The sequence below is a fragment of the Ochotona curzoniae genome, unplaced genomic scaffold, assembly GCF_017591425.1.
Source record: "Ochotona curzoniae isolate NIBS_2020 unplaced genomic scaffold, NIBS_Ocur_1.0 contig_883, whole genome shotgun sequence".
Taxonomy (NCBI): Eukaryota; Metazoa; Chordata; class Mammalia; order Lagomorpha; family Ochotonidae; genus Ochotona; species Ochotona curzoniae.
Window position 1 is genome coordinate 43,192,939 of NW_024466599.1, and position 24,827 is coordinate 43,217,765.

Consider the following 24,827-nt stretch of genomic DNA (forward strand, 5'->3'; position numbering starts at 1 on the left):
CAATAATCCTATCCATACTGTTTTGTTGTTTTGGCTGCATCCCATGTGTTTTGATGTTTTCTATTTCAGTTTTACATATTCCAAATACTCTCTTTTCTCTGTTGAATTCATTGCTGGCTCATGGAATATACGGTGGCATCACTTTTCCCAACAGACTTTTGTATGTATTTATAAAATGGCCAAATTATTGATATACTGGATCACTAATAATCCGTGGGAAAGGTTATGCTCTTGTCCCTAGAATTTCCTGATAGATATTCAAAACTGTGGGTTTCCTTATGGCTCATCTGACCTCGGAAGTGCAGCAACTCCTTTGAATACAACGCTGCCCCCGGATAAGATGGAACCCCAGAGGAACTGCCTCTAAGAACTGAAAAAGTAAATTTGTTTAATATTCCTCTTGTTCCACTACAGGTCAGGAGTGCAGGGAAATTCTTCACCTTCCTAGAATGTTTGAGAAAGACTTTAAGTGACTTATTATTTATAGGTAACAAATTTTTAACGGCCTTAGACATTAGAAAAGCCATAGAAATGTGTGGTGGGATCCAAGAACAACCCTGACACCCTCTTAAAAGAAGGTTGTGGTACAGAGCAGAAGGGTATCTCAGGGTGGAACAGTAGGATAAGACTGTATCCTAGTCCCGGAGACTCCCAGAGGCCCCCCAAGTGCTTTTTCCACAGAAGCAATGGATACTTCGTCAAGGATTGTCAGTATGGACACCAAGAACCGTATCCCGACTGCCTAGGAAATCACAGGGAATATGAATTCCTTCGGAGGCTGAGAACTCTGAGGTCACTCATTTCCTATTGGATTTCCCACATGGGATGGTAGCAGCCCCAAACCCTCTCATAGGGTCTGATGACATCGGAAAATACTATGTATATATTGGTTAAGAGCTTTTTTCGAGAAACTGCCACTGATTACGGAAAAAGTTCAGAGGTACAAGAAAGGCATAGGGAGGAAAATTATTTTTTTTTAAACTCAGACTAAAAAACAAAAAAGAAATATTCAAAGAAAACCCAAATAATAAATAAATAAATAAATAAATAAATAAATAAATAAATAAATAAAAAGATATACCCAGGGTGAGCAGTGTTTGACTAGCAGTGGAACATTTGTTAAGATACCCACATCCCGTATGGACGAGCTGTGGCTGGGCTGAAACATCCAACAAGCAAGAACCAGAATGGGTTGCAGGCCAGTCAAGGAAAAACCACTGTTTCTGCTAGAACAGGAGATGAACTGAGTAGGGCTGGATCATGGATGCCCTGTTATGCACAAAATTTGGCATTTAGAGGGGTTCTGATGGAGGAGCCTGGGCCACTCCTCTGGCAGGACACAGACCCGGCAGGTAAGCGCAAGAAGCATGATAGGAAACAGCTCAGAACAGGCCATGGAAAGTTTCCCACTAGCATACATTTGGCATGGGTTGGGGGCAGACCAGGCTGAATCAGTTCACATCATCCACTGGCAAATCCGAGCACCAGAACAGAGTGTGGGTCAAGACAGGTTTGGTCACAACAAAAACCAGTGCACAATACGGAAGGCCAAGGTAAGGTTGCCTGTACCAGAATGGACAGCAGCGCCCAACCAGCACACCTGAGAACCAGGAAGGGAGGGGGCAGAGCAAGCAGGGGAATACGTGGGGTTTCCCTTGCTGGACAGTGGGAGAGCGTGGGCTGGGATGGGGGCAGACCAGACTAAGCAGGGCTACAATACCTGTGCGCCTCGTGTGAACTAAATCAGGGAAGAGCAAGGCTGGGCTGATTATTCCTATTGGTGCAAAGAAAATTAGAGTGGGTGAGAGTTGTTTGGGCTTAGCTGCTCCATCAGCTGGCAGAAGCTGGCACTGGGGGCTAGTTCTGCCAAGTCAAACCACAGAACCACCTGGAGAGTGCATAATTCGGGAGTGAGAGAGACCTGGGAGGGAATGAGAGAAATAGCGGGCTCCTCCCTCTTGGGTTACCACTCCTACAGTAGGGCACAAAAACTAGGACAGGGGCTGGGGTGGCTAGACAGAGGCACTCAACAATATCCGTGAGGGCTGGATAGTGGAGCTGGTTGGATGGAACTAAGCTTCAATACCCATCCACATGTATGAGAGCCCAATGGGATGTGGGACAGACTGGACTAGTCTGCTACACATACTGGCAAACCAGGGAAGGGGCAGGCCTGGTGGGGGTTATTGTGGGTCTCTCCGACTAGGTTGCAGCTCCCACTGGTTTATGCGAGGGCGAAGAATGTGCTGGGCAGAACCAGGCTGGGCTGCAACACTCATTGGTTCCAGTGGAAGTCAGGGCTGAAAACAGAACCAACCCAGCAATCGCAATAACCAACTGATCGGGGCGATGGACTGTGCTGGGCCCTGTGCTTGCTAGTACATTCAAGAATCTGGTCAGGAAATACCTCGAAGTTTCTTTGGGGATCTCCCCAATCGAAACGCCTAACTCAGAACCCTAACCAAGAAAAGACAGAAGACAGAACAAGTCAATCAACCACCTCAGCTATATGTTGGCAGCAAAATACTGGGCAAATGGAGACTCTATGATGGACTATGTCAATCAGTGGATTCTTCAACGACCTCATCGTGCTTGGAGTGGAGAGACTGGCAGTGATTCATACCTGCTGAACTATCAAAACCACTTGAGCAAGAATCTCAGAGCATGCCCCACATCCGGGACCTGGGGTGGATGGGAAACTGGGTGGGGCTTCTCCCTCAAAATCTCCCTTTACCTCAGATACATGAAGGAAAACAATGTGGAATTAATAGTCTTACCCACCTCCCTATAGCCCTTGACCCTTTTTACCCTAATTAACTATGTAAAGATTGTCAAAAATATAATAAAAAATGAATTTAAAAAAATTTTTTAAAGGAAGTTAAAAAAAAAAAGATACCCACATCCCACGTTGAAGTGCCTGATTTTGGTGCAAGAGCCACATTTTTAAAAGGAGGGGGAAGGGATCACGGCAATAGCCTAGTGGCTAGAGTCCTCGCCTTGCACATACCAGGATCCCATATGGGTGCTAGCTCATGTCCTGGCTGCCCCACTTCCCATCCAGCCTCCTGTTTGTGGTCTGGGGAAGCAGTCAAATAAGGCCCAAGGCTTTGGGACCCTGTGCCCACTTGGGAGACCTGGAAGAAACTCCTGGCTTCAGATCAGCTCAACTTCAGCCGTTGTGGCCATTTGGGAAGTGAATCTGTGGACAAAGGATCTTCCTCTCTGTCTCTCCTCCTCTCTGTATATCTGACTTTCCAGTAAAAGTAAGTAAATCTCAAAATATTTATGCATTTGAAAGGCAAAATTACACAAAGAAAGGGAAAGACAGAGACTGATTTTCTATCCATTGGTTCATTTTCCAAATTGAGACAACAACCAGGTCTAGCCAGACCAAACCCAGGAGGTTATTTCTCCCAAGTTAGGGTGGCAGGGTCCCAAGTATGTGGGTCATCTTCTGTTTCCTTCCCAGGTATATCAGCAGAGTGCTAGATTTGAAGTGGAATAGAAAGGACTCAAACTGATGTTTATGCAAGATGCAGGCAACACAGGCAGCAGTTTTTGTTTTTTTTTTTTAATTTTATGATACAATTCCGTAGAACAGGCAGCAATTTAATGCACTGTATCACAAAACATAATCCCAGCTTCCTGCTAGAGCATCCCCTCAGAGGCAGCACTGAGGGTTCAATCGGTTGGGTCGCTGTCTCCCATGTGGGAGTCCAGCTTCAGCTTAGCCCAGCCAGAGACATTGAGTATCTGGAGTGAACCAACAAATAAAACTACACAAATGTGCTTGTTCTCTCTCTCATTCCTATTCTCACTCTCACAATACTTCTCAAATAAATAAAAACTTTTCAAAAGTAAAACATTACTGTAGGATCTGGAAAAAAAAAAAATCTGCTTTCCAATTCAAAATCCACATCCCATCTTGTGGATCGGGTCTGTTACTCTGCTTCCTTCTGTTGCCCACATGACCCACATGCCCATTTTGCTGTTCACTGAAAATCTCAGCTAAATGACAAGAAGAGGTGAAATTCAAACCGATTCATTGTGATTCCCCATAAGCCACCGTACTAAAAAGTGTCATTCCTGTGTAAGTAGAAATCATAACAAAATCGTAAGATCATGATTTTGAGTATTACCTCTGCCTAAAAACCAATAAAAACATGAGTTTCCTAAAACACTTTACAAACTGAGGCACACATGGACACTGCAATGTTTTCTTCCCCTTGGCAAAATTCAAGCCTTCATGACAAAGTTTAGCCAATTGGGTGTTTTAAACATGTCTTAATCTGAAGGAATGCTGTGAGTCACTAATAAACTGTGGCTATTTAACAAGCATTCTTTTTTTTTCAGGCAGAGTAACCATGGGGACCAAAATAAGTCAAGCTAAAATATGATTACATCTTTTCTTGCCCCACCTATCCGAAGGTTTTACAGTCCCCTTCGTCATCATGTAGTTTACATGTTTTACAGTGAGAGTGGTGGACCCTTGACTCATCACACACATTTCCACATTTCTAGGTCAAGGTTGTTCTCCCTACATTGAATTTCTTACTCTGCTCATATAAACTTTACCTACTAGGCCCAACTTAAACATTATCAAATTTTAGTAACTGTTATTAATTGCAGTTTACTCAATAGCTATATTTTGCTTTCAATTCTTACCATTTACACACATACTCCTACCTTCCCTAAAAAACCCACAGGCTCTGAGATACACAGTGTCTTAACTCTCTTTACGTTCCTCCCAGCACTTACATAGTACAATACTTTGCACACGTGTTCATGCATACAGGGATGCCTTCACATGTCATTTCTGCATCATTCATCATTCAATTTATCCACGTCACAAGTAATGACTATGCCTTATATAACGGAATACTAAAAGAGTGTACAATGTAATAATGAAAAATCTTGTTCTATAAAAAGGGGTGTCTTCTGTTTTCAAGTCTACTAATCAAGTCAGCTTTCAAACCTCAATATTCTGAATGCCTAAACAAACAGATGAACATGTATGTTAACAAAATCTCCTGGAACTAAATAGATATCTTAAAAGTAATTTGATGTCTTCCATATTATCCAAGTCCAATTACAGAACATTATATTAGGATTAGATTAAACTACATTGTTAATCAAAAGACTAAGATCTTTTTGCTGAATAATTTCAGTCACTCTGAAACTAACTTACATGCTAGTCCAGAAATCATGCAAAGTCAATGGTGATTCTACAAACCTATTATGAAAGGCAGACCCCAGCTGTGGGAAACTGCCTAGGTTGCCTTATATCTAGGCAAGCATTACACTGCTGAGAGAAAAGCAGCTAACAGCTGGCGGGCATTCTGGGCCTGGTTATTGTCAAATTTGTGTTAAATATGCCAATATGCCAGCATAGCTGATAATTGCTTTTTGGGGTTTTTGTTGTTATTGTTGTTGGTTTTTTGTTTTGTTTTGTGGTTGTTGCTGTTGTTTTGATGTGGGGAAGGTGGGGAATGCTGGGCCAGGACACACCACCCCGGCTCCTATGTTGGAAGGTTGCAGATTTCCAGGGAAAGGAGTCTGGGAACAACACAGAATGGGAATGGGTAAGGGCATATTTGGCCGGGAAGGAATGACCTCTGGAGTCTTACACAGATCAGGCCACTGCACTCACAGGTAGATGAGGGAGCTGAGACAGAGTGGTTTAGACGAAGGGTATGGCGGGGGGAATATTTGGGTCAGGCCAAGCACCCATCACATGGGGGACCTGGGCTGGACTCAGGTCCGGCACAGTAGCCTAGTGAATAAAATCCTCGCCTTGCATGCGTCAGGATCCCATATGTGCCAGTTCTATGCGTCAGGATCCCATATGTGCCAGTTCTAATATTGGTGGCCCTGCTTCCCATCCAGCTCCCTGCTTGTGACCTGGGAAAGCAGTCAAGGATGCCCCAAAGCCTAGGGACCCCGTATTCACATGGGAGACCTACAAGAAGCTGCTGGTTCCTGGCTTTGCATCGGCTCAGCTCCGGCCATTGTGGCCACTTAGGGAGTGAACCAGTGGACAGAGCTTCCTCTCTGTCTCTCCTGCTCTTTGTATATCTTACTTTCCAATAATAAATAAATAAATAACATTCACCACTTATTGGCACATACAAATGCTAGGGTTAGGGGGCATGCCTAGCTTGGCTAGGCCATAGTATTAGCCCACAAGTGTCAGAACAAGGAGTGGGCCATGTCAGGCTGAGACCCAGCACCCACAAGAATGCAAAAGAACCAGATCTTGGGGTAGATCCTGTAGTGGAATTGTGGGCTAGCCTCTGTGGGATTACAGCACTCACCAGCTTCCATAAGAGCTAGGATAGTGCCAGACCAAGCCAGGCTGAACAACAGAATTCACTTAACAAGAATCCACCTGATACTCACAGGAGCTGAGGCTGGAAGGAAACCTGGCAAGGCCATGCACATGCGAACGCTAAGACTGATAGCAAACCACAGCAAGCAGGACCACTGTGCCCACCAGCAGGTATGGGATCTGGGCTGAGAACAGGCCTGATAGGGGAAGCTGGGGGACTCCCCAGTTCTCTACAGCTCTTGCTAAGGAACAGACAAACAGGGCCTGGGAAGTTGGGCCTAGGAGAAGAGTATCTGGGCCTGTCTACTGGGCCACTGCTTCCAATGGATGAACATGAGAGCTGGAATTGGGGGTAGACTAGGCTAGGGCTAGGCTGCTTCAACTTCTGGTGTGCACAAGAGCCAGAATGGGTGTGGGCCAACCAAGCTAGACCACAGCACCAGCTGGCAAGAGCCAGGACTGGGTGCAGTCATGTCAGGCTAGACCACAGTACTCACTGGCAAGGGCAAAATCTGGGGCTGAGAACATACCTGGCAGAGAAACTGTGGACACTCCTTGGCCAGGCTATACCTGTTCAAATCCTAATTACTCCATTTCCAACCCAGCTCCTTGTTGATGGCCTGGTAAAGCAATCTTCAGAAGATGGCCCAAGTACTTGGATTCCCCGTTACCCACAATGGAGACCAAAAAGAAATTCCTGACTCCCAGCTTTGGCCTAGCTAAGTCCCACCCATTGTGTCTACCTATAGGAGTGAACCCTAACGGAGAAGATTGACTATCTCAGGTGAAGCCTGTCACTGATTTTAAGGGATCAAAGAAGATCATAGATAAAGAAGCATGGAAGAAACACATACATTTCTGTCTTCTATTCCCTTATTTACATATTCTTATTTATGGCCAGAAAACTCCCAGCCTCATCCGTTCTTGGAATGTCAGAGCTAAGAGGCAGAGAAGTTGAGCTGGATACAGTGAGGTTTCCAGTGCCATACACAGGACCTGAAAACATTTTAAATGAATTACATGCACAATTTCATTTCTTGAAAAGGTAGCAAGAGCCCTGAATAAACATAATGGAAATCTAAGGATTTCATAAATTATAGCTTCCTTATTTAGAAACACAAATACAGAAAATTGGGATGAGGCCAGGGTCATGCGGCAGCATCTTAAACCACCACCCATGATGCCTGCAACCAACATGAGCACCACCACTTCAAGTTCCAGCTGTTCTACTTCTGATCTAGCTCCCTGCTGATGTACCTAAGAAGGGAACAGAGCTGCAGGATTCTGGCCTTGGCTTGGTCCAGCCCTGACCACATCCTTGCCTCTTTCTCAGTAAATTCTGTCTTTAAAACAAAGAAAGAGAAAGTATGAAAACAATGCAGATACAGAGGACGATATCATAGGTCATGACAGAGAATAATCTCCAAAATAGAGTATCTTTCAGAGATAATTTCATACAGCCATAGAAAATACATTAAAAGTTAATACATGCTGAGCATCCCTACAAATGCAAAAAAATAATAATAATAATACAAATCTCAAACCTCCTGAACATCACAATGCCACAAGTGGACAAAGGCACATCTGACTTTATGTGCCAGAGAACAGTCAAAACACAAGCACAAATTGTATATTTAGACCCAGATCCCATCCCCAGGAAATCTCATCCAAATAAAAGTACTGAAAATCCAAAAACATAAATACTGTGGTCCCAAGCACTCTAGATAAGGAATACTCAGTTAGCACCACGTATGAGAACACCTGGGTAGACCCTCACCTCCAGCTCCAGACTTCAGCTTCCTGTCTATGTAGATCCCAATAAGTAGTGGTGATGGCTCCAGTAACTGAGTTTCTAACAACCACATGGGAGACCCAGATCATATTTCTAGTTCCTGGCTCCATCCCAGCCCTGATGGTGGCAGACACCTAGGGAGTAAACTAATACATGAGAGCTCACTTTTCTTTCATGCAAATTTTTTTTAAAAGTATTAGTTGAAACATGAATTTTTACCAACAATGAATCATACTAGCACTCCAAGTTTATACAAATTTCAAAACCAAATTGATACCCCAAAGATGGATTTTTTTTAATGTGGATTTTATTTAAATTTTTTTTCATATTTTTGCAATTTAAAAAATAAGGATCCAGGGGCTGACATTATGGCTCAACAGGCTAATTCTCCACCTTCAAGTGCTAGAACCTCATATGCGTGGTGGTACATGTCCTGGCTGTGCCACTTCCCATCCAACTTGCTGCTTATGGCCTGGGAAAGGAGGATGGCACAAGTCCTTGGGCCCATACACCCACATGGGAGACCCAGAAGAGGCTCCTGGCTTTGGAACAGTTCAGCTCATCTCCAGCCTCTGAGAAGTAAACAAGCTGTGGAAGATGTTTCTCTCTCTACCTCATCTCTCTGTGAATCTGCTTTTGAAATAAATAAATAAAATCTTTAAAAAAAAAAAAAGAAGAAGAAGAAAGAAGGATCAGGCCCAGCATAATGGCTCAATGGTAGAATCCTCACCCTGAAAGCACCAGGATCCCATATGGGTGCTGGTTCCTCCACTTCCCATCCAGCTCCCTGCTTGTGGCCTGGGAAAGCAGTGAAGGACAGCCCAAAGACCTGGGACCCTGCATCCACACATGAAGAGACTTATAAGAGGCCCCTGGCTTTTAGTATCAGATCAGCTCAGCTTCAGCTGTTGCAGCCACTTGGAGTGAATCTCTGTTTCTCTCCTTCTCTTGAAGAACCTAGGCGTTTTCTGCCTTTTGTGATTCTGCCTTAATGGCTTGGCTGGGGGCTGTGTGAACCTCAAGCCTGATAGTCTACATGACACCCAGCAGGACACCTGGCAGGTCACGTAGGCAGACCACTCCTCAGAAAGGAGGTACCTGGCATTTGATAAGATTCACAGCCCAATAGCTCATCGATTTGTACTTTTTGAAAGTTGCTTGTTTCAAACCCACCAATAGAAACCTGCTAAATCATGACTGTATAATTAACAGCCTAAAATGTATAGGAACTGGGGCCTTGGGCTCTCTTTCTCTTCTGGCTCGCGCTTTTTTTGTCCTCCTTGTGGATCCTAGCAGCCTCGGCTCAGCTGCCCCATGCTGGGCAAGGGGAGGTGGCTGAGATACCTAGGCTAACCTGAATAAACCACCTTTATGCCTTAGCACTGACTTCAGACTTGATGATTATCTGGGGATTTCAAAAATCCGGCACAACACTCTCGAGAAGTCTGATCTGTTTTTCTAATAGGTAAATAATTTTTTTTAAAGATTTACTTTATTTTTATTGGAAAGTCAGATATACAGAGAGGAGGAGAGACAGATAGGAAGATCTTCCATCTGATGATTCACTCCCCAAGTAGCCACAACAGCCAGAGTTGAGTCAATCCAAAGTCAGGAGCCTGGAGCTTTTTCCAGGTCTCGCACGCGGGTGCAGGGTCCCAAGTCCTTGGGCCATCTTGGACTGTCTTCTCAGGCCACAATCAGGGAGCCGAAAAAGAAGTGAAGTAGGTGGGACACAAACCAGTGCCCATATGGGATCCTGGGCATGCAAGGCAAGGACTTTAGCCACTAGAAGATTCTTTATTTCTATTTCTTTTTCATTCTCTCTGTTACTCTACTTTCCAATAAATAAATCTCCCAATAAATGAGTAGCAGAAGGAATCTGTTTAAAGAGCTTTAAATTTTCTAAATATTGGTAGTCTAAATACAAAGTATAAAGCCAAATATTTAGACTTCTTTGGGGCATAAGAAGTTCTCATTGTTGAATAGCCAACTTTTGAGCATTTTCAGAACTAGAACATTCCAGAGAGAGAACATTCAAACATTATGTTGATTCTAGTATATTTTATCAGTGCACTATCAAACCAATGTTCTACTGCCACCTACAGTAGAGAAACAGAATTATGTCTTATAATTTAGACCCAAAAGTATGACCTAACAAAGCAAATGTTATCAGTCTCTTCTATTTTTTTTGAAGATTTCTTTAATTTTTATTCAAAGGTCAGATATACAAAGAGCAGAAGAGACAGAGAGGAAGATCTTCCATCTGTTGATACACTCCCCAAGCCAGGAGCCAGGAGCTTCCTCCAGTTTCTCACGAGGGTGCAGGGTCCCACAGCCTGGGGCTGTCCTCTACTGCTTTCCCAGGACAGAAGCAAGAGCTGTACGGGAGGTGGCGCAGCCGGGCTGCGAACCGGCGCCCATATGGGATCCCGGCGTGTGCAAGACGAGGACTAAGCCGCTCGGCTACTGCACCAGGCCCATAAGTCTCTTCTATTTATGTCCCCGGTCTAAGCATTTTAAGACGATACATTCTGGAGCCTGGCGGCGTGGCCTAGCGGCTAAAGTCCACGCCTTGAACACGCCAGGATCCAATATGGGTGCTGGTTCTAATCCCAGCAGCTCCACTTACCATCCAGCTCCCTGCTTGTGGCCTGGGAAGGCAGTCAAGGACGGCCCAAAGCTTTGGGACCCTGCACCCACATGGGAGACCTGGAAGAAGTTCCTGGATCCTGGCTTTGGATCGGCATAGCATCGGCTGTTGCACTCACTTGGGGAGTGAATCATCGGACGGAAAATCTTCCTCTCTGTCTCTCCTCCTCTCTGTATATCTGATTTTCCAATAAATAAATACATCTTTAAAAAAAAAAAAGATGATACATTCTGGTTTTTGTTTTTTGTTTGATTTTGATTTTGTTTTTAATTGAAAGATAGAATGACAGAAAGAAAAAAATTTCCGTCCACTGATTCAATCCCCAAATGGCTGCAACAGCTGAAGTTAAGGAGATCCAAAGTCAGGAGTCAGGAGCTTCTTCTAGGTCTCCTATACCCCAGTACAGGGTTCCAAGGCTTTGGCCATCCTCTGCTACTTTCCCAGGCCACAAGCTGGGAGCTGGATGGAAGTGGAACAGCCCAGACAGGAACCGGTGCCCATATTGGATCCTGGCACTTGCAAAGTGAGGATTAGTCACTAGGCCATCATGCCAGGCCCAAGAACATACATTTTGTAACTAATACATTTAATTCAATTGAAACTTACTAAAATCCTAGTATATATATATAATATGTAAGAGTAAAGATATTTCCTTTTTAAGATTTATTTATTTGTGCCAGACCCAAAGATAATTCTTAAATTGACTCTAAAGCACCCAAGAAGTTAGACCAAAATCTGCTGTGTCCCAGAGCGTACACCGTCAGCAGTGCCGGAGAAGCCCAGAAGCTTGGTGCAGATCCTAGGAGACGGCAGCGAGGATTCAGGCAATTTGTTTCCACTGTGCTCGTGGGAGACACTGTACCAAGCTCCTGGTCCTGGCCTCTGCTGAGCATCGTGGACATATGGAGTGAATCTGTGGAGAGCAGTTTGCTCATTCATTCTTTTTTTTTTTTTAAAGATTTATTTTTATTATTTTTTATTGGAAAGGCGGATATACAGAGAGGAGAGACAGAGAGGAAGATCTTCCATCCGATGATTCACTCCCCAAATGAGCGCAACGGCTGATACTATGCCAATCCGAAGCCAGGAGCCTCTTCCGGGTTTCCCACATGGGTGCAGGTTCCCAAAGCTCTGGGCCGTCCTCGACTGCTTTCCCGGGCCACAGGCAGGGAGCTGGAAGGGAAGCAGGGCTGCCGGGATTAGAACCGGCGCCCATATGGGATCCCGGGCGTGCAAGGCGAGGACTTAACCACTTGCGCCACCGCGCCGGGCCCTGCTCATTCATTCTTGCTCTCTGCTCTTCTCTCTTTCTGCTTCTTGAATTTTAAAAAGATAAATAAAATTTTTTTTCAAAATTAGGTTAATCCACTGAATTCAAGGTTTTCAATTCTGTGACTATTTCAATGACATAGATTTATTTCAAAGCTTCCCTAAGTGGTATACTTATTGCCCAAGTTTTTTTTTTTTAAAAGATTTATTTTTATTATTTTTTCATTGGAAAGGCGGATATACAGAGAGGAGAGACAGAGAGGAAGATCTTCCGTCCGATGGTTCACTCCCCAAGTGAGCGCAACGGGCCGATACTATGCCTATCCGAAGCCAGGAGCCTCTTCCGGGTCTCCCACGTGGGTGCAGGGTCCAAAAGCTTTGGGCCGTCCTCGACTGCCTTCCCAGGCCACAGGCAGGGAGCTGGAAGGGAAGCGGGGCTGCCGGGATTAGAACCGGCGCCCATATGGGATCCCGGGCATGCAAGGTGAGGACCTTTAACCACTTGCACCACCGCGCCGGGCCCTGCCCAAGTTTTTATAGGTTACCTATATACAGGACAGTGGGATGCCAATGCTTACAATGGCAGCATATATAAAGTATTAAATTTTAAAAGATGTAAAAATCTTCTAAACATTACACACCCAATTCAGTGATTTCACTGCTCAAAAACAAAAACCAGAGCAAGTGAATGGCCAACTTCACATATGCACAACCATATAAGATGTTTGTGATTAACAGGCACAAGTAAACAGGGTCATGGTCCTAGCCAAGTAGGACAGAGAGTTCCATTCTAGGTGGGAAAGAGAGACCAGCCTGAGCATCAGGAAGCAGTCCTTAACACCTGGGTACACATACAGGGAAGTTAAAGGTGGCACTTAAACCTGAAACAAACTGTCAGGCAGCTGGCAACAAGCACGCAGCAACACCACGAACAAGGATGCCACTGTGTGCCCTGCCAAGGGCTGGTCACCCATCCTTTCTCTGCCATCCCTCTTTCCTTTCTTTTTTCTTACAGACCAGAACACCTACAGATGGCTAAGACGTATGAATCCTACTGTCATCCACATATAAACATGCAGGTCTAAGGCCAGCTGCTCCACCTGATTCAACTCCCTTCTAATACTCTAGGAAAGCAACAGGGGACGGCCCAAGTGCTTGGATCCCCGCAATCACGTGACAGATCCCAAAGAAGCACCTGGCTTCAGGCTCCAGAGTGAGTCCATCTAGGGAGTAAACCAACAGAGAGAAGGTTTTAGAACATTTCTTGCCTCTCTGAAACTCTGCCTTTCAAATAAATAAATAAATCTTACACACACACACACACACACACACACACACACGAAACAAACAGCTGTCATCCTGGGTCCGCATTTTCAGTCCTGAATCAAAGGTTTTCTCCCTTGGTTCATCACACCAATCATCTGGAGACAGGTTATTCTGTTGTCTACACACAATTTCAAGGAAATCATACAGCTTTACAACCCAGAACCACTCAGAAAACTTACATATCCTGGACATTATTCAATAGTCATTCAAAAGAAACTAAGAAGACAGTTTTCAAGCAATCTCTTCTATACGTACCCCAAGATTTTTATCTCAAAACAACCAAAATAGGATAGAGCCGGAGAGGAGTCCCCAATGTTTGAGATTCTAAAACATTGCCACTCACTACTTGCTCTTATTCCCCTACAGTTAGCAAACATCTCAAAAATCCAGATACAAGGTTAGCATTCTGGTGCAGCAAGTTAAGCTGCCACCTATAATGCTGGCATCCCATGTGGACACCAGTTCATGTCCCAGTGGCTCCACTCCCAATCCAGTTCCCTGCTAATGGTCTGGGGAAAGCAGCAAGACGTGGCATGTCACCTGTTACGTTTGGTGGGTCTAAACCCCAACCGGATACACATGCTCTCTTAACCACACAACGGTCTGTTTGACTTGAGTTCTGGCTAACCCAAATCCCTTACCCTGGCGGACACCGGCTCCCTTCAACATTCCCAACCACCAACACCCAAGAAAACTAGCCATCTATTACTCTTCAAGTCCAGAGCTCAAAGAACACCGAGGAAACTCATAACTGCTGACCCAGAAGTTTTGGGGGGGAGGGGGAAAACCCTCACTGGGAGGTGTCAGTGAGCCTGATAGAAAAGAAGCGGAGAAACAGCAAGCACCCACGGAGTGGCAGTGTAAGTCGGCAAGACTGTTTGTGGGGCCCTGGGCGAGGGCGAGAACGAGGGCGCTGGGGAAAGGTCTGGGGTCCGCGGCGGAGGCTAACCAGGAAGCGCGGTACCTTAAGAATGCCCCTCATCTTCGCCAGAAAGGGGCGAAACTCCTCCGGAGGCACCTCCGGATAGAGCTGGCTCCTCAGCAGCTCCTCCGTGATGCCCGGGTGCCCGTGGAAAGCGTCCTGGGCAATGCCAACCAGCAGCCCGTTCAGAGACTTGCAGCTCTCAAGCTCACCCGCCATGGTCCTCCAAAGCCCCGCCCCACAACAGCTGACTGCGGTCCCCGAAGAACGGCGGCCGAGAAAGACCGAAAGAGCTGCGCAAAGACTTGCAGGAACCGCGACCGCGAGCTCCTCTAGAGGTCAGTGTTGGGAATTCCCAGTTTAGCATCCCCAAAACTCATTTTCTTAGGATGTCAAATCGGAAATATCCGTTCATTGAATCCACGGATAAAGTTCTCAGCACTCCAAAGCCTGCTGAAAAGAGAGATGCTTTGGTGAGAATCACTTCGTTTTCTATAGGGATTGCCAGCCCATTGACATAATAGAATCTACGCTCAGATCTAATCTCTGAATACCTACTTGTAGACTGTGGTCCAAGAAAATGTAATGTCTCCTGATGACAAACTGCCAGTGCTTGGGTTATTAACTGCTTTTTGACATAGATATGCCTTGGTTTTTCAGATAAGTCAGTGGCTATGACCATGTTCCAAAAGCTCCTGGCTCCTGGCTTCAGGTTGGCTCAGCACTTGCAGCTGAGGCTAAGGCAAGATATTAGCAACCTCATTAATATATGTCCAAAATAAACAAATACATGGAAGCAGAAAGAAAAGTTATAGGAAGAGGTCCAGAATCATGGCAAGAAGATTAAGTCAAAATTTGCAACACTGCTATCCCATATTAGAATGCCACTTGGAGTCCCAGTTATGCTACCTTTGATCCAACTTCCTGCTAATGCATGTAAGAAGAGGTCCCTAGGCCCGGCATGATAGCGTAAGGGTTAAAGTCCGCGCCTTGAACACGCCAGGATCCCATATGGATGCTGGTTCTAATCCCAGCAACCCTGCTTCCCATCCAGCTCCCTCTTGTGGCCTGGGAAAGCAGTTGAGGACGGCCCAAAGCTTTGGGACCCTGCACCTGCATGGGAGACCCAGAAGAGGCTCCTGGCTTCGGATCGGCACAGCACCAGCCATTGCAGCCACTTGGGGAGTGAACCATCGGATGGAAGATCTTCCTCTCTGTCTCTCCTCCTCTCTGTATATCTACCTTCCCCAAAAAAATAAATAAATCTTTAAAATAAAAAAGAAGTCCCTGCACCCACATGGTCCCTGCACCCACTTCAGTTTGGGTCACCCCTGGCTGTTGTAGCCATTGGGGGAGTGAATCAGTACATGAACGATTGATATCTATATTTTTTAAATGCATTTAAAATATTAATTTCCTGGGCCCGGCGCGGTGGCGCAGTGGTTAAGGTCCTCGCCTTGCACGCCCAGGATCCCATATGGGTGCCGGTTCTATCCTGGCAGCCCCGCTTCCCTTCCAGCTCCCTGCTTGTGGCCCAGGAAAGCAGTCGAGGACAGCCCAAGGCCTTGGGAACCTGCACCCGCGTGGGAGACCTGGAAGAGGCTCCTGGCTTCAGATCGGCACAGCATCGGCCGTTGTGCTCACTTGGGGAGTGAATCATCGGACGGAAGATCTTCCTCTCTGTCTCTCCTCTCTGTATATCCGCCTTTCCAATAAAAAAATAAATAAATCTTAAAAACATAAATCTTAAAGAAAAACAAAATATTAATTTCCTAAGAGACAACTTCAGAGATATTTTTCTTGGCTCAAAACAAAGCAAGCTAGAGACAAATTGTACACCATGTTAAGTGTGCCTGCAGAAGTTGCAGGGAATGGTTGATTAGAGGAAAAAAGTAATACAAGGTCAAAGGAATAGGGGAGCAGTATTAAAAATGTAATTTCCGGGCCCAGTGCAATGGCCTAGTGGCTAAAGTCCTTACCTTGAACACACCAGGATCCCATATGTGTGCCAGTTCTAATCCTGGCAGCAAAACTTCCCATCCAGCTCCCTGCTTGTGCCCTGGGAAAGCAGTTGAGGACTGCCCAAAGCCTTGGGAGCCTGCACCTGCGTGGGAGACCCGGAAGAGGATCTGGGCTCCTGGTTTCAGATTGGCACAGTTCAAGCTATTGTGGCTACTTGGGAAGTGAATCACCGGACGGAAGATCTTCCTCTCTGTCTCTCCTCCTCTCTGTATATCTGGCTTTGCAATAAAAGTAAATAAATTTCTAAAAAAAAAAAAAAGAAAAGAAAGAAAGAAACACAAAAAAGTGGCAAAATGTAAATATTTTTTAATAATAAGTTTAAAGAGAGAGAGAGGGAAAAAAAAAAAAGAGCAGGTAGGGCCAGTGTTGTGGTACAGTGGATTAAACCATAGCCTACAATGCCAGCATCCTATATGGGTGCTGGGTCATGTCCCAGATGCTCCACTTCCAACCCAGTTACCTGCTAATGAACCTGGGAAAAGTAATGAAGGCTTGCCCAAATGCCTGGGCCCCTGCCAACCACATGGGACATACAAAAGGAGCTCCTGGCTCCTTGCTCCCAAATAAAGATCCTGGCCTAGCTTGGCCATTGCAGCCATTTGGGAAGTGAAACAACAAATTAAACATCTCTCTCTTTCTCTTCCACTCTCTCTATGTAACTCTGTCTTTCAAATAAATAAGTAAATCTAAAAAGACAGAAGTAATTGTGAAAAAGTAACTAAACCATGTGCAGAGACCAAATGATGATTTTTTTTAACAAGGTCTATCTGTACAGAACTCTCTCAGACTCAACTTTCTGTCCTTGTTACTTTGCTTCAGGTAGACAAAGGACATCTTCCATACAAGGGTTTCATCACCTACTTTAAGGAAGAGGAGAGGATCAGTGCTCCCTCATTGTGCAAGATCATTTTTAGGTGTTTTTAGCTCAATTTCTTTTTGCCAAAGTAGCACATCTTGGGGTGCATCTCACCAGACATAGCACTGCCTCCCTGAGCCTACAGCAAGCTCCGTAACACCTGGGTGACCAATAAATTCACTCTTGTGCCACTAGAGGCTGCTATTGCCAGTGCTACCAACCTGTTTCATATTAAAAGAATTAACCGAGGCAAGGCAATCACAAGAAAAAGACCCCGAGACTTTGCACAAAGCAAAAAGTATAAATACCTAAATAGAAGCTCTCCTTACAACATTTTCTTTTCATGTAGCTGAATAGCTTTCCACTACGAAACGGTATTAAACAACTGGTCACAGACAGGAAATAAGTATTTTCATATGATATTCTACTTCTGAAAATATTAGGATACAGAAATAGCATGCAAATAAATACCAGGGTCCTAAAGTACCGCAGCACTCCACACCTCCATTTCTATTCTTCTGTTTGCAATTCTGCTTTTACTACCATTCCCTCCACCATCAACCCAATACACAACAGATTTAACTCAGAGATTTGTACCAGCCATTTTGCTAGGCTCCAGGGGATACGTAAATGATAGCTTCTGCCCTAAAATCTTAAATTCTGGTGAGAGAAAAATATATGTATGCAAATTACTAAATACAAATTATTAAAATAATAATTTAATTTAAAGTTGTCATTATTTAGTATCAAGAAGTAGCTATCACATTGGTGATGGGAGAATGAAGGTATTAACTCAACTTGAGTAGGTCAAGGAGAGGGGCTTAATGATGAAGTTGACCAAGCTGTGGGTGAAACAGCATCTTCCCGTGTAAGCAAGTATATATAATATAAATAATGTTAACTACTTCTATTAAATGTAAAGCCAGAGCCTTGATTCCTCAGCAATGGACTGCTGTCTTCTCATTCACCAAAGCCCTAAGGTACACATCGCCTTGTTCTTTGTCTCAATTGCAAAACAGGACAGGACGACCTGGTCTAATCTTAATAGCTGTGGACCTTAAGGACCACCATGGCAGAGAAGGAATGTATTGCTGTCCATCCAGTGACAAGCCTGGGCACCTGACACCACAAATTTGCAGTTCCTTTGTGATTCTGCCAAATCAGCTCTCCTTTTCTTGTTGCCTTTTAACCACTACTAATCCTTCCCTTCCCCCTCCCCTGCTAAAAAACACTCTCATTTAGCAGGGTGGCAGTTCTTCAGACCTAGAGGTCTACTCCCCTTTCATCCATCAACAGATTAAATGTTCTGTTTCTTCACCTCAATACCTTGTTCTTGTTCTTGTAGTTTGGTGCTAAAAACAGGGACCAAGCTTTCAGTATCACCCATACTATCCTATTTGGAGACACTAAACAGAATGTTGTGTTGAGGCATCAGTAAGCAGCTGAGTGGAATAAATCCAGGAGCCTAGAGTAATAAAGCTGAAGAGACAGAATGTAGGTCATAGAGATGGAGAGCTTATATGTAACGCCAACTTTTTTTCACATGATCTCTGAGTTTATTTCATACTTCTCTACGTTTAATTTATGAAGAGTAAAATTACTGTGATAGATATAACCTGGCAGCTGTGATCCTTAAGGGAGCTAATGCCTGTGGGTATTGTAATGCCAGCTTTTAAACTTGGTCATTTTAGGGTATGTAGAAAAGAGAGTTTATTCCCCACCCACGTTAGGGTCTTGGTTAGCATTCTAACAAAAGAAAAGCACACAAGTGCATTTTTCAAAGATGTATTCATTTCAAAGGCATAGCAACATAGAGGAAGATATCCACAAAGAAAAAGACTTCTTCCATCTGCTGGCTGACTTCCCAAATGACAACAACAGCTGAGGCAGGACCAGGCTAAGCCAAAAGCCACCCTGATCTCCCACATGGGAGCAGGTACCCAAGTACTTAAGTTATCTTCTACTGCATTCCTACGCTCATTAGCATGGAGTTGCTTTGGAAGCAGAGCAGCCAGGAGCCGAACAAGTACTCTCAAATGGGATGCTTGCTACATTGCAAGTGGAGGCTTAACCTGCGGGGCCACAATACCATCTCCCACACAAATTTATCTAACATAAGTTTTATTTGACACAAAAGAGATGTCATAGGGAAATGAAGACACAAAGAAGCAGTTTGAATCTCATAATTACAAGTTCAGTTGGACAAAATATAGTAAATGATGAAAATAAGGCGACTTGGGCTAGGGCAATTCATCAAGGAGAAGTAACTTGAGAAATAAGAGTGTGGCAAAATTTGCTTTACAGGTTTCTCTTGTCCTCAATTCTGGCACTCCTTCAATAAAAAATGTCCTCCTTCTTTTAGAATAGGTGAATAGGGAGGCAGGAGTGGTTTAGCCATCTAGGAATAGTTCTTTTTTTTTCAGCGTTGATAATTTTTTTAATAGTAAATTTATTTTATTCCTGATAATGTTTGCTTAGTTAAGAGGGATGCATGCCCATATGGATCACTGATTAGGGAAGGGAGGGTCAAAGAATGGGGGAAAGTAGATGAGACAACTGCCTCCAATCTCCTTTTTTGTTCCTATATCTGGGGAAGGTGGGGAGAGAAGGGGAGAGGGCCACTACCAGCAGTCCAACCACATCAGTACCCTGGGATGGGGGACAGCCACCCGATGTCATCCCAGGGTCGGGGATATTTCTATTATACTCAAGACCTATAGGACATGAATTTGGTTTCACTTGATCAAAGACAAATAGCCCCCCTGCCTGGGCCAGGTTCATACCAGTTTAGGTGGCCAAAGCTGATGTTCAATAATACATAGGCATACCATAGGACATATCTACCAGCCAGCACGACACGAAATGTTGGCTGAGGGAAGGAGTGAAAAGGGGTGGCAGCTAAACTCTAGGAAATCTCCACCTGTATTCCAGAAAAAGCATGACTAATTCTACCCTTTATTAGAGTATGCCTACTCTTTTACTGAACAAGCAAATAATGCTAAGCACAGTTAAAAAATGCAGCCTCTCCCCTTTGAGTGGGCCTGAACTCTGACTGTGAAATGTGAACTTTGCTAATTCAATGAACAATTGCTATTTGTCTTTCCCTATTCTCTGATTGCCTCCTGAATTCTTGAGGCAAAATCAAGAACCTAGGTACAGAATAAGCTGTTTACCACCACAGGGAGGGAATCGCTCACATGCAAACTTTATTCCCTGTTTTGAGGAAGAAAACAGAAGGTCCAAGCGTCTTTCTTGCATCTGCTGGTACTTCTAAATGTGTTTAATATAGAGATGGCATATTTTAGAATGACTTTTTAAACTACTTCAAGAATCACTGAGGAGCTTCAAGCTGGAGAATAACAGTTAAGATCAGACTTGAGATTTTTTCTTTTTTTTTTTAATGTTTTATTTGAAAGACAAATTGTTGTCTATGGCCATACCACCCTGAATGCGCCTGATCTCATCTGATCTCAGAAGCTAAGCAAGGTCAGGCCTGATTGGATGTGAGAAAGACAGATTGTTCTCAGAGAGAAGGAGAGACAAAAGAGATCTTCCATATATCACTTCACTCCCCAGAAGGCTGCCTAAACCAGAAGCCAGGTCTTCCACGTGGGAGCAGAAATCCAAGGTCTTGGACCATCTTCCACTGTTTCCCCAGGCCATAGTGGAGAGATGGATCAGAAGTAGAGCAGCCAGGACACAATCTGGCAACCATATGGGATGCTGGCTTCACAAACAGCAGCTTTATTTACAATACATAGTGCTAATGCCCGGAACTGAGGGGTTTTTTTTTTTTTTTAAGATTTATTTTTATTATTTTTTCATTGGAAAGGCGGATATACAGAGAGGAGAGACAGAGAGGAAGATCTTCCGTCCGATGATTCACTCCCCAAGTGAGTGCAACGGGCCGATACTATGCCTATCCGAAGCCAGGAGCCTCTTCCGGGTCTCCCACATGGGTGCAGGTTCCCAAAGCTCTGGGCCGTCCTCGACTGCTTTCCCAGGCCACAGGCAGGGAGCTGGAAGGGAAGCAGGGCTGCCGGGATTAGAACCGGCACCCATATGGGATCCCGGGCGTGCAAGGCGAGGACCTTTAACCACTTGCGCCACCGCGCCGGGCCCGAGGGGTTTTTTAAAAAAAGATTTATTGGGGCCTGGCAGTGTGGCCTTGCAGCTAAAGTCCTCGTCTTGAACGCGCCAGGATCCCATATGGGCACCGGTTCTAATCCTGGCTCCTCCACTTCCCATCCAGCTCCATGCTTGTGGCCTGGGAAAGCAGTTGAGGATGGCTCAAAGCTTTGGGAGCCTGCACCCATGTGGGATACCCGGAAGAGGCTCCTGGATCCTGGCTTTGGATTGGCATAGCATCAGCTGTTGCGCTTACTTGGGGAGTGAATCATCGGACAGAAGATCTTCCTCTCTGTCTCTCCTCCTCTTTGTATATCTGACTTTCCAATGAATAAATAAATTTTTTAAAAAGATTTATTTATTTATTTTTATTGGGAAGGCAGATATACAGAGAGGAGGAGAGACAGAGAGGAAGATTTTCTGTCTGATGATTCATTCCCCAACGGCTGGAGCGGCTGGACCTGTACTGATCCGAAACCAGGATCCCGGATCCTCTTCTGGGTCTCCCACACGGGTGCAGGGTCCCAAGGCTTTGGGCCTTCCTTGAATGCTTTCCCAGGCTACTAGCAGGGGGCTGGATGGGAAGCAGGGCCACTGGGAGTAGAACTGGCACCCATGTGGGATCTCGGTGTTGCATGCAAGACGAGGACTTTAGCCGCTAGGCCACCTTACCAGGCCCCCAGCCTTGAGTTTTAAAAGATCCTTCTGGGGAAGACATGGTGGTCCAGTGGGTCAAGCTACTGCTTTAGACAGCTGTATCCCATATTGCAGTACCTGTGATCAAATATTGCCCAACTTCCAATCCTGCCTTCTGCCTATATACCTGGTAGGCAGCAGATGCTGACTCAAGTCTCTGCCTCCCTACAACCTGTTAGAACCTGTTAAGCACTGAGACACTGATCATCCACCCCAAATCCAACGAAACTGGGTGCGGAAGATATAAAGACTAGTGAAATGTTCATTGCCTTGCAATGTCCCTCACCTGGGACATTTGAAACTTGTGGGGAGCCATGCAGTTGGGTCGGATGGCATGGGTGTGTGATGAGCACCGCTCCTCAGTTAGCAAGGCTGCGAGGAGTTTCTGGCTGCATGGCAAGGCCCGGCAGAATGTCTCTGGTCACCTCATTGCTGCCTCACCCATTGTATGGAACTCAATCACCTCTCTGATGTTTCATAGAATTCTTCTGAGGGTGTTGTTGTTGTTTTTCTGCTAATGTGAAGTGATTCCTGTAACTGGTATGACACCTCAAATTGATCTATCATGTTATGATAAAAACACCTATGGTAACGTAAGGCTATGACACACAGTTGAAAGTATACAATAATACAATTGAGCCCACTATGTTTCCAAACATCCTGTTATGTGCCCACTTTTGTCCTAAAGTTTGCCCTAGTATAAGTAATGTTTTCCTTAATAAATGGCTTGATAATATCTTGCAACAGATGGCAATCATGGAGGTACAAAGAGTTTGTTTACCATGCACCTCGAACTGTTACAACACATGATATGACGCATTTTAGTTTCTTAGCACAAGAAAGCAAAATATGTGGGGCATCTTCTAAAAGGAAACAAAACAAAACCCCCTCAAAATGGCTTAAATCTCAATCTTATACTGGCACTTATATTTAGGGAAAGAAAAACAATTTATAAAAATTTCTATCTTATATTGGCATTTATATTTAGGGAAAGAAAAACAATTTATAAAAATTTCTATCTTATATTGGCATTTATATTTAGGGAAAGAAAATAGTTTATATAGATGAAAGGAAGTTTCTTGTAAGAGGCCCTCTGTTTGTAGATTAGCTGAAGTGCCTTGATCCCTTTCACTGCCCTTTAACAAAAGAATAAAAAACAATTGAATCAGCACTAGGTGATGGTGACTGTAATTAATGCATGATTTGATTATAAAATTTAGCAAAGAATCTATGTTATATGCTTTTATAAAGTCCTTTCATTTATGACCTTTTAATTCTGTATTCTTAATATTTTAATCAATATTAGTTTGTGTTTAGTAAAAGTTGATTTTGAGTATAAGTAAACTACATGTAACTGCATGTGCTGCCAACCGTGGAGTTCCTGGCTTCAGCCAGGTGATTGCAGGTTTCAATGAGTAATGGTTTGTTAAGAATGTTTTCTTTGAAATAGAAAAATATTTTTTAGGATTGCTTCTTGCATTTTCATAACCATGATATAATGAAAAATGAAACAATTGGATGTTGTGCACAAACTTCTGATGATTTATGTATAAATAAAGAAGGCAACTTTTCGGAGTTGTCCATTGTGAGCATCAAGCCATAGTAGTCCGTGTCTTACCTCTTCCTATCATCTCGCCGATCCATGCATCCTTTGCAAGCTCTCAATCAGCTGGAGCTGGTCTCCAGCACAAACTGCTAGAATAATCATTGTAACCTTTATAAGGAGCCTTTCTGCAAGTCCCCTACTCATCTTACCAAGGTCCATGAGGCTGTCTGCATCACCATCAACAAGAGCTAAGAAAGGAATGATGTGGCCTGGAGGGTGGCAGCTGCCCTGGGCCAGGCCCCTGTGAATGGCAATGTTAGGACCATGGTGCTGAGTGGGCTGTCAGGGGCTGGGAAGAGCACCCTGCTGAGGAGGCTGCTGCAGGAGCATGGTGGTGACTTCAGCTTCACTGTCTCCCATACCACAAGGGACCCTCAGCCTGGCAAGGAGAATGGCAAAGATTAGTACTTTGTGACCAATGAGATGATGCAGTGCAACATCACTGTCAGAGACTTCACTGAGCATGCGAAGTTCTCAGGGAATCTGTACAGAAGAAGCAAGGCATCTGTGTTGGCCATGTAGGCCATGAACTGCATCTGCATGCTGGACGTGGAGCTACAGGGTGTGTGCAACATCAAGAAAACCAATCTGAGGCCCATCTACATTCCTGGGCAGCTGCCCTCAGTGGACGTACTGGAGCGATTCCGGCAGCACAACACTGAGACTTGAGGAGAGCCTAGCAAAGTGGCTGGCTGCAGCCTGGGCCAACATGGACAGCAGCAAGAAGCCCGGCCTGCTTGATTGGGTCATCATCAATGACAATCCAGATAAGGCTTATGCAACCCTGAAGGAAGCACTCTCTGAGGAAAGCTCATGGGCCTGGCCATGCTTGAGGACCTGGCTGCACCCTGAGGACCCACACAGAACCAGGACAGATGCCTGCTGTCTGCCTCTTGGTCGCCATAGCTGCAGAGCCCCACGCGCCCACTGTTGTCTGTGCCCTGACCCTGCACACCGCTGTCCTCATCCCTGTCCTTCCTGCTGGAGCCGGGCCTGACACCCAACAAAGGAACCAAATGGTTGTGTATAAATAAATAAATAAATAAATAAACAAACAAACAAACAAATAAATAAAGCAAGCTAAGAAAGGATTCCACCTGCTGCCCAAATGGAATAAAGCCTGGCTTCAAAATCTCCTGCCCTCTGTCTGGGCATGTGAATTCCCACTCTACTCCCTATTCTGTCCCAACTGAAATAAAATATTTTCTACTTTAACTGGCCACTTCCTTGCC

General features: G+C 44.6%; 1 protein-coding gene and 1 pseudogene across 2 annotated transcripts in view; one reads left to right on the top strand and one right to left on the bottom strand.

Moving 5' to 3' along the window:
- COMMD1 (copper metabolism domain containing 1) overlaps positions 1 to 24,827 on the bottom strand; it is a 123,974-nt gene that overhangs the window by 96,468 nt on the left and 2,679 nt on the right. The window contains exon 1 of one of the 2 annotated variants that reach the window (XM_040993384.1): positions 14,330 to 14,526. The exons of the other annotated variant lie outside the window; for it this stretch is intronic. Coding sequence (XP_040849318.1) covers positions 14,330 to 14,506 — 177 coding nt within the window. The 5' untranslated portion in view covers positions 14,507 to 14,526. Of the gene's footprint in view, positions 1 to 14,329; positions 14,527 to 24,827 lie in introns of those variants that run through there. 2 annotated transcript variants of the gene reach the window in all.
- On the top strand, positions 22,560 to 24,428 carry LOC121165007 (annotated as a pseudogene).